This window comes from Pseudonaja textilis, chromosome Z, assembly GCF_049901715.1.
Source record: "Pseudonaja textilis isolate UNSWEBS1 chromosome Z, rPseTex1.2, whole genome shotgun sequence".
Lineage (NCBI taxonomy): Eukaryota > Metazoa > Chordata > Lepidosauria > Squamata > Elapidae > Pseudonaja > Pseudonaja textilis.
Genome location: NC_142008.1, coordinates 97,213,238 through 97,224,055, shown reverse-complemented (window position 1 = coordinate 97,224,055; position 10,818 = coordinate 97,213,238). Strand labels below are relative to the sequence as shown.

Genomic DNA, 10,818 nt, shown 5'->3' with positions numbered 1-10,818 from the left:
TTTGACGAGGCTATTTTTGCATGAACTAACTGTGCATGTGTGAATTGGAACCCTACATTTATTTATTTTTATTTACTTGATTTGATTTGTTAATCGCTTACAAGATAATAAAGATAAGAATAAAGTATAAATACGGAAAATAGGTACGAATAATTGTGAACAATAGGACAGGAATGGTAGGCACGATGGTGCGCTTATGCACGAATGTAGATGAAGTAGAAATACTAAACCGTTTCAGCTAAGGACATGGCCAGTGGTAAAAGGATTATCTGCATACGAAAGTTATAAGTCAATCCGCAAATTCTCTTAAGGCTAAAAAATTATCTTTTATTTCCTAGAAAACCTGTCAGAGAATAGTACAATATTCAGAAATTCGACAGCTTGAGATAAAACAATAGTCTAATTCCTTCATATTGTATAGTAATTCCAAGGCTGCCTACTACATCAGCTATTTAATAGTTAGATGCTGAGAAATTATTACACAATAAGACTGCCTTCAAGTAAATTAAAGAATAACATAAGTACAAGGTCACATTGGAAAATTAACTACTGATATTTTTGTTTTTCAAAATTAGCCATTTCTTCCAACCAGAAGTTAATGTTGGAGTGGCATAACCTAATAATAATAATAGTAATAGCAAACAATGCAAAAATATCTATTTCCCAAGTCGAATTGTCCAGCAATTCTAATGTTTTATGTACATGGTAGAATATTTGGCACTGAAGTGTATAGTAAATTTCCAAATTGAACTGTGAATATTTTCAGCTTTTGTTTTAGTAACACTATTTTAAGATGAGGCTGCCTTTGATGAAAAGGTGAAATTACAGAGCTTGACATTCAGTTCATGTGTTTGCCTATAGTAAAGGTCATAAACCTCTCATAAATGGCTTACTAGACCACATACAAGAAATTTTATTATAAGCAATTATTTTATATTTCAGAATCTGAGTGAGAATTAAGGACATTTTGACATTCTAGATCAAGGGTCTTCAAACTTGGCAAGTTTAAGACTTTGTGGACTTCAACTCCCAGAATTCCTGAGCTAACATGAGTGGAGGAGAAATTCTGGGAATTGAAGTCCATAAATCTTAAAGCTGTCAAATTTGAAGACCCCTGTTCTAGATAGTCTCCAATCTCACTACTATTTATAACTTCCAGGCAGATGATGGGGAGACAGATGTCCCTTGTATGATGTGTGTCAGTTTTCTCCAGTCATGATTTCCTGTAGATATATTAGATAATAGAATTTTTTCCTCTTAAAAGCTCTAACATATCTAGGGCATCAGACAGTGGAAAGCAAATTTATAGTAACAAAAACATTTTGCCAACTATTATTGCTATATCCCAGATTGTTGGTGTTGAGTTTGGACTTAAACATGCCCGGAAAATAGATCTTAAAATCAGTGGAAGGGCTTCTCTAAAAGGTTTGGATTTAACCCATTAAACATACATACTGTCCAGGGCTCAGAGAGTTTTGGTGATATTATATTTAACTAATGCCCTATTCTTTTGAATGGAACATAAATGGAGTTAAATTTGTCTGGAATTAGAGTAGTGGCAACAAATTTAAGAATGCTTAAATAAAATCCAAGCTGGAAATAAATTAGTATGTGGTTTATAGATGAGTGAAGGAAACCCAACCTTTCTCACATTACCTTTGCCTTACCTCTAGTTTCAGAAGTTATAAGGGTCATGATTTTATTATGATTAGGAATGAGTAACCAAGTAACTTTGGAATTTCACTAAGATTCAGTCGCAAAATGGTGCACTGATATAAACTTGAATTATTGAAATAGATTTAGTTCTGAACAATTCCTCCTATAGATTATTTTCCACTTTATATATTGTACAATGTTCACCTCTTGGAAAGATATGCTGTTTTGGGAGAATGATTTGCCTGGGAAAACAACTGAATGGTCTCTAACCTGGATTACTGGAAGCTGTTGGCAATTGAACAGGAAAAGGAACAAATTATTCCCCCTCAGCCCAACACAGAAAGAAAAAGAAAAGAAAAGAAGTCTAAACCGGTCTGATGAGTGCCTGAGCCAGAGTCTAGTCTGACTAATCCTCCAAAGAAAAGAATAGATGTAAAAGAACCAATCTAGTAAGAACTAGAGATGTTAACCCTTTTGTTTCAATGAAGGATAAAGAAAGAGAAGTAGAAGATTGTTTGGCACTGGTAAGAACTAGAACCAGGAAGCTCCACCTGTTCATATCAATTTAAATGTCAGTTTAAGAGTTATTTTGTTTTATTTTAACAAGGAGTTCTTTGTTTGGTGGATTAACCTGAGAATTAGTGAGTGGCTCCTAGTTTTCCAGTGGGTATATTCTGTTGTCCCCATATTGCTCTGACATCTAGAAAATTACATTTTGTATCCCACAAAATTGGATTTGGAGGATTGCATAGATGAATAAATCGGTCCCAATTAATTAGAACCTTTTATTGGGCTTATCTGTCTTGGGAATTTTAGCCGGGAAAGGATTGGTTTTTTTTTTCCTGTTGTCCAGTTTAGACTGGAAGCACTTTGGAAACTCAAAACTATATTTTTATTGGTGTATTTATACTGTTCCACGAAGAACCAGTACCTTTGAGACACTGTATAAATAACAAATAGCCACAATTGTTGAAAGCTTTGCAAACATCATGGTAGTAGTAGGCAAGACTTATTTCCTTATTTTTTTTTTAAAAAAACCCTCCAATTAACCTTGCCGTGTTCCAGAGGCCCAAGCCCCAGCATGAACTGTAGCAGAGCACTTGCCAATCCAGAGCACTTGCCAATCTCTGGAGGGAAAATTTTTCTCCCTTTCTTAAAATCTTCAGGTAAAAAAATTATTTTAGGAAGAAGCTTTTCATGTGCTCAGATCAGCTTAATATTTATTTATTTAAAAACGAATTAATACCTACAAAATTAGAGGATATGCCAGTGGCATCCTTCCCATCTCCTTGAAGCCCACAACCACCATTATAAAAGCTTAAAACTTTAGTAAGGCTTTTTGGAATACCCTAACTATTCAAGGCAAGTTTCCAAAGGTATTTATTACTCTACCAATTCATGAATAGAACTATGTGACTAATCTCTAAATTTTGCCTTCAAACATTTTGTTTAGTGTAATAAAATATGACCAACAGGAGGTTTACACGCTATGCTACAACTATAAATACCTAACACATTATTTTTCATTTCCTTGCCTACCTATATTGCTGGGTGATTAGAAGGATAAAAGAAGTGTCCAATTATAATAAATACAGTAACTGGAACTAGAAGTCACAAAACAAGTAGTTATAAAGCACTAGTTCATACATGTCGTTTATTATTTGATTACTGCAATATAAAATTATATGTATAGTATATATAACTCTAGATTAAAACTCACAGAAGAAGTTTGGTGAATTTTCAATTAACTTTATAATTGACATGGTTTTCAGTGATTGATTCCCACATTTGATTCTGGCAGAAAAAATATATAAACCAGCCAGATTACTAAAAATTGACCTTGACGGAAATTATCTTCAATAGATTGACACTGTATTATGAATGAAAATGGGTTTTACTTTCCTGCAGAATAATCGTGTTCCCATTTGAGAATTTGCACCCTGCAGGACCAGTCACTTATCTGGGTGCAATTCTTTATAATCTTGGTGTTTTAAATTTTGCCTTGTTAACTCAGTTTGGGTTATAAAGTCTGAGCCTCTGTGGGCATGTGCATTCAGTAATGCATTTATTGCCTGTGGTTATCAACATAATCCACCTGAGGAAATAAAGTGTTTCCCTTTTTAAAACTTTGACTCAGTAAATAAACATCTAAAGCTTTAAGGGATGCATTCCCAACATCCAGAAGAGCTGAAATTCTGGAATTTAACCCCCCTCTCTTTTTTTAAAATACCACCTCCTCCTTCTCCACAGATAAAGTCAAATGAAATTGCTCTAAGCCAGCAACTGTCTCAGCTTAGATTTCCCTCATCATGAATATTCAGATCTGTCCCTGCTCAGCCACTGTTCACTCCTGTTTACTTTATGCAGGAGTGGCTCAGTCCCTGGTTAACCTTGACATACAGAGGGAGGGAGGGAGAGAGAAGTGCAGCACAAATAGGTATGTGGCACCTCCACACACCTGAGATATGAGAATCACATTTTTACTGGTTGCCAAAGCCAACTCTGCCAGTTTTGCACAAAAGTAACAACGTCTAACTCAGTGTCTCGTTCTACCTCACGTTTTCTCCATATTGATCTTTGCCCACAAGAGTTGAAGATACTGTTCAGTGACGAACAAATCAGACATCAGACGAAACAGGTATGTTGTTAACGGCACTTTTAAGGGAAGAGGGGAAGGAAACTCACTCCACACTTGGGAAGACTGAGTTTTGTAGCCTTCACAAATGTTTAATCAATCACCATGTAAAGATGTAAAGATAAAATGAATAGAACTTCAGTGGATAATAGTTTTGAATCTAGATGGGGCAAACCCATGTTTTCATCCATACTTACTCCTAATCTCTGGATGATATCAGACCAAGATACAATCTTTTGCGAGATTGTTGTAAGCATAGAACACGAAGGAACAACTTTATTCGGCTTTCAAATAAGGGAAACAAAAACGTTGCAGATGATCTGCTGAGTAGCTGTCTGTTTTGCATATTTCACTTTTACAAACCTGAGTTACTGCTAAAATACACTTAACAGAGAATCTTTAGCTCAGAGTTTAGGCAAATTGATAATTTTAGGTGAATGAGAATTTCAGTTCTCATTCACCCGCAACCAAAATAGCAAATTATTAAGGATCATAAGAATTGTAGTTCAAAACATGTGAAGAGCATTAGTTTGTTCAATTCTGTCTTGATACATTTATTTAGTTAACTGACTATTTCAAAGGTGTCCATCAATTTGTGAGTTTTAAAAATGTTCGGCTTTCTGTTATTCATGTAAAACATTGAATTAGAGTCAAATATTGTCATGCCATTCCAAAAAAGAGGTGTTTTTTTTCCTGGCAAATGAATCCTTCTTGCTCTCTTTATATGGAGAAAAGGAAAGAGAAAATGAAAAGATATATCTGTGTAGAATACTTCAGTTTTTGATCTCTTAGACCTATTAGATTGCTCTCAAGGACGGATGAAATCAAATGCTGTATTGGGTGCCCAAAGAAAGGCACATTTAACACCTCCATGAACTATATTGGGTGCCAGTTTGCTTTGATTCAAGATGTTGTTTATGACCTATAAAGCCCTACATAAGCATAGAGCAAGGCTGCCTACAGACCTAGCTTCATCCCACTCAGTCAGGCAAGGAAGGTATGTTGCAGACCCACTCCCAAAGAACTCCGATTGGCAGGGTCTAGGAGAGAGCCTTCTCTGCCATTAACTCCACTCTATGGAAGTAGTTAATATTTGGTGTGAGGACATGGTAATTTATCTAGTTACCTAGGATTCCCACTAAAAGATGGGTCATGAACCTCTCCTTCCTTCCTTTTCCCAATCTGCTACCCTCTACGTCTGTTGGAACAACTCCCATAATTCTGAGCCAGCATTGAAGTCTTAACACATTGGGGGGGGCGGGCATTACTAGGTTGATGGACAAAGAGGACATGAGCCCCCCTCCCCCCAAAAAGGAAAATGAAGTAGATCATGTGCTTCAGAGAAACATTAAATGTCTTAAAATAAAGTTTAAGCGTGGTTTTGGAGATAGCATAATTGAATCTGTAACTTAGTGGCCAAGCTTAAAAATAATCCAAAGCACCTGGAGAACGCTGGTACGAGTGATACAGTAATCGTTAGATTAGAGATTACCATTCATCTATGTTTCTAATACCTCTTTCTGGTGCCACTTCTGAGCTGGAAGATAAAGTTCCCACAGAAATCTATGGATAGAGTGAATGGGATCCAATATTGGACATACATGGGTGGGATGGAAGAAAGGCTACCTCTCATCCTTTTTGCTTGGCTCATAGGGAATAGACAGGCCTTAAAACAGGGGGTTGCGTTCAGTCTGTCTTTCGGTGAGATGTTGTCTATTTATAAACTATTATCATGGTATCTCAAGCTACAGTATCCTTAGATCATACACAGGAAACGAATGTTTTAATGTAGAATAAACAAATTCACCTACATATAGTAGCTCCTGCTCTTGATCTTGATCTGAATAGATTCAAAACAAGAAGTTACACCTTGAGCAAATATAAAACCCTGAGACAAGCTAGAAGCTAGGAAGTAAAAATAATAAAATGCATAATAATAATTTAAAAATAAAGATTCTTCCAAGTTGGATTTTTCTGCTGAATAAGCATTCCTTTTTAAGGATTTTTTTTCAATATTTCACAGTCTAGCCTTAAAGTATCCTGGTGGTCTCCAAATGCTAACCAGTTGTAATTCTACTTAATTTTTCAAGTTACAACCTAGATGGAAAGAATAAAAATTCTTGTAGTTCTTTATGGACGTTTTTGTTATTCAGCAAGAAGATATAACTGTTCTTCTGTTAACTATTTTCCTCTTATCCAAGGCTGGCCCATATCTATCATTTAAAAGGATTCATAAGACACACCAGTGTAAGCACTTCAAGGTACACTGGATTAGGAAACCAATGTCATGCATGCAACACTACTTTCATTAGATTATAGGAACAGAATATTGTGAATCTGAATGTCCTTCCCTCCCCCCCACCCCCATTATTATTTTGAGAAGTCAGAAGAACCTTGTCTGATGTGATTTCTCAATTCTGGCCCGGCCTCGGATTTCTTTTATCTGACTTGTTTTGATTGTGGCTCTTCCTCCTATTCCTTAAGGTTATTACTTCTGCCCATTATAACTGGCTTGAGTTGTTTAGCTTAGCATAATGCATGAATTCAATCAACATGGTTCTTGGGAATACTGCAAATTGTTCTCAAACCAAATGTGGCTTAGTAAAATGTATGGATCAAGAACAGGAATCTGAGAAGCACATTTGGCAGTGCCTAAGTGCCAGAAAGAACTTTGCTCTACCTACAATGCAACATTTACATAGTGCATTTAATTTTTTTTCACAATGATAACAATAAGTTCATGAACAGATGGAAGAATTTAGACACAGACGAATTGGCTGAACTAAGATCATTCAGACATATACAAATAAGTTAAGCTTTATCCAATATTTTCCTGACTTAATATTGATACTTTAACAGTATGTATACTGTGTCTCTGCCACCATCAGTGGGGGATAAACAAAACTAGAGTGTGAAGCAACGGAAAACAAAGGGGAAAAAAGATAAGATGCTCCATGTTTTAAAAGGAAAGCTTAAATGAAGTGTTTAATTTCTCTTAACATTTTGAAAAAACGTGGGGGGAGACATTCAAACCAAGTAATCTTTTAAGCAACATCTCATCATTTTAAGTACTCCTTGCAAGCAATATATGTTAGCAATGTGGTGGCTGTGGGCTTTATAAATTGTCTTTAAAGTTGACTTTTAAAGATGGCCAGAGGTTGCCATTCTCTACAAGTAGCCCAGGTAAAGAAACTATTCTCAATTTCAATCTCTCCCTTCCAACTGAAGCTTCAATACCTGCACTTTAAACATCAAAAACATCTGAAAATAAATCTTTCCCACATACAAGGAATTTGATTTTGTCCTCATTATTTGTATTACACTTTTTTTTCCTCTAAGGCACTAAGGGCATAGGCACAGATCAAGAGAGAAAGTTCATAGTTTCTTGCTTATATTATCCATCTAACTTCCATGATTTATTTTTGGAATGAAAATAGGGATTTGGGGTGGAGGTGTTTATTATGTGTACATGAGGAATATGAAGCTCAGAATTCTAAACATGGTCTTCTTGACCATTTAGGGGGGAAGAAGAACCAGCTAATGTCACAAGATCATAATAGATATGTGCTTTTTTCTCTTTTCCCAAGAGTGACTGATCCTTCTTGTTGGCTCCATGGCAGAAAATAACTATAGCTGGTGGAAGTTAACCTTCCTTCGAAAGAAAAAATCAACTCCAAAGGTATTGTATGAACATCCAGATATTTATGGAGTGGCCAATGATGAGAGTCTACAAGAGGGCATGCCAGCAGATGGGAGCAGTGGAAGCCGCAATGAGCAGGAATTCAATGCCCGGCTAGAGAAAATTGTGGACAAAAGCACCAAAGGGAAACATGTCAAAGTTTCCAATTCTGGACGCTTCAAAGAAAAGAAGAAAATCAGGGCTACTTTGCCCGAAAACCCCAATTTCTTTTCTGATGGGGAACGGGAAGAAAAGTAATGGCCAAGTGAAGGAGATGCTTTTCATAAGCCCTTTTCTGAGGACATTTCTCTGCTGAAGAGAAGCTGATGTTGACAGATCAGGTTCATTACATTTGCTAATGAAGTTAACGAGGGAGTCCTCTGAAACTCAAGGATCAGATCCTGATTTTCATGTGAAGTTTCCCCAAAGGATGAACATTGTTCTGTTTTGTTTTCCTCTTTTTTAATTTAAGAAAAAACAATGCAAGATTTGTATCAAACACAAGTTTATGAGGGACTTATAAATGAGAAAGGAAAATTGAGAGGTAGAGAACATACACAGAATAGGGAACATACACAGTATTGCTAAATTCAGATAAATTACCCCTCCTTAGCTACCTTGTTAACCTTTCTAATCGGAGTAAATAGGAAATGTTTGTTTTTGCCTCTCAGGATGCCCAGCTCTTGGCACACTTGGGCAGCTGCTCTGATAGGCCTCATTGGTACTGGTACCTGCTTTCATCTTCCTACTCTCCTCCCTGCTGAAAGCTTTCTTGCAACAGCAGTTGAATCTGACCATCACTGAAAATTATCCAAACATTCACCTTATATAGTTGTGTTCTAAATCACGATAGAAAATGTAGATGGGAAATGTTTTTTATAGATTAAGTTGCTTCTGCTAGGTAAGCTTTGGTCGCCTCTTAGATACCAATAACTGAGGCCAATAAATCTGATGTACATGGAAAGATTCTACAGCAGTTCATACAAATCTTTATTTTTAAGAAACTTGAAAACTATCTGCTAATTACCAGCAGTCAGCATGACCTGTCAAAAACAAATCTTGCCAAATGAACTTAAGTAAAGGTTTTGTTTAGACAGAATCCTTAGATTGAGGGAATGCTGGAGATGTAGTTTAAATTAATTGCAGAAAAGCACTTTACAAAACAGCCCATATTCTGTCTAGCATGCTACTTGAATGTGAACAGGATGGGTGGCTACACACCTGACTCAAAAATTGAGCTCAGGGTACTAATAAGTGGTTCCTTATCAAATTGGAATAAGGTACTATAGGAAGAAAAATCCAGTCCAGTTCCAAGCCAGGAAAAAGGTACTGGAAATAAAATGGAGGCTCATTGGCTGAAAGGAAAGAAGGTTTATTTGGTTTCCAGAAACTTCAGTGACAACAGCAATGTTTCTGGGTTGGCAGATCCCTTGGCTGAATGAATGGATGGGTCTTTATAGGGTTCTGGGATTTTGTGATTGGGATGTTCTAGGGCAGGGATGTCAAACTTGCATCCTCATGTCATCATGTGACGTATAGCGACTTTCCCCCCCTTCACTAAACCGGGGGTGGGAGTGGCTAGTGCTTGATGCACCTGGCCCGTGGACCTCGAGTTTGATGCCCCTGCTCTAGAGGTGTGTGCAATGTAGTGACTTGCTAGTCTAATGATGGTGGGTTAATCCTAAAAGTCATGTCCTGTATTTAGAATTTGGGTGGGGGATGTAAATTCTTAATCCCTTCAGCTGTAAGAGCTGAAAGTGTTTTGTTTATGAATAGATTGGCCCAGTGTTTCTTAATAGGTACAAAATATCTATCGCTTAAGACTTCAGGCTTCTGCTTGAGGCTATTAAGAAAAACTGGGGCTATTTTCTGCCTTTTTAATATTTTTTTCTGAATTTCTCCTTTGAGGAAATATAATATTCTGCCTCTTTTTAACATTAATAATAAAGAATATTTTAATCTGGGAAAGGAGGGCTTCCTACAGTACCATGTGTGTGTGGGGAATATCCTAGATCCTGAACTCTGAAATATTTTTATTACTTGGATAAAGAGACGAAGGGAATACTTTCCTGAATTTGCTGATGATATAAAACTGGATATGATATCTTTCAGAACAGAAATAAAATGTACTAGTTTTTATAAAAGAAATGGGATAAAAATATTAATATTATTTAATAGAGATATTGCAAAATTATTTTCTAAGGAAGCAAAAATTACAGTACTAATAAATTGTAAACTGAATATGGGATTTGGGTCAACAATGTGATATGCCTGAGGGAAAAAAAAAACCAAACCAAAAGGCAAATATAATTTTAGGTAGCATATACAGAAATACAGTTTTTAAATAAAAATTCTACTTGCACTTTGTTCTGCATTTCATATGTCCACTCTACCTTGAATACCATGACTAATCTTGGCTTCTGATTCAGGCAATCTTTAACATTTTAAAGTATACCAATAAGGATAATAGGTGGCTGGGAAGAGAGATATAATCAGTGATTTTCAAACTATTGGACATGTAGACTTCAGTTCCCATAATGGACTTCACATATTTGTGAATTCTGGGAGTTGAAGTCCATGCATTATGAAGTTGCAAAGTTTGAAAAACACTGGATTAAATGAAGAGGGATGGTTATCTTTGAGCAGAGACTAACAAGAGCTTTGGTCATGTTTTTTTAAATACTTGACAGGATATAACATAAAATAGGGCACTGAATAATGGATTTAAATTACAGGAACAGAGATTCTGACTGAATATGTATGAGGGGAAAAATTACTTCTGAATTGTAAGCACTGTTTGACAGTGGAATCTCCCCTTCATTGGATGCGTTCAGATGACGATTAGATA

General features: G+C 36.2%; 1 protein-coding gene across 1 annotated transcript; it reads left to right on the top strand.

The window, feature by feature from the left end:
• Positions 1-4,150: 4,150 nt before the first annotated feature.
• On the top strand, positions 4,151-10,332 carry PRR15L (proline rich 15 like). The gene is made up of 2 exons (XM_087915357.1): positions 4,151-4,294; positions 7,879-10,332. The coding sequence occupies exon 2, from the start codon at positions 7,905-7,907 to the stop codon at positions 8,226-8,228; it is 324 nt and encodes a 107-aa protein (XP_087771483.1). The 5' UTR covers positions 4,151-4,294; positions 7,879-7,904; the 3' UTR covers positions 8,229-10,332.
• Positions 10,333-10,818: the final 486 nt, after the last annotated feature.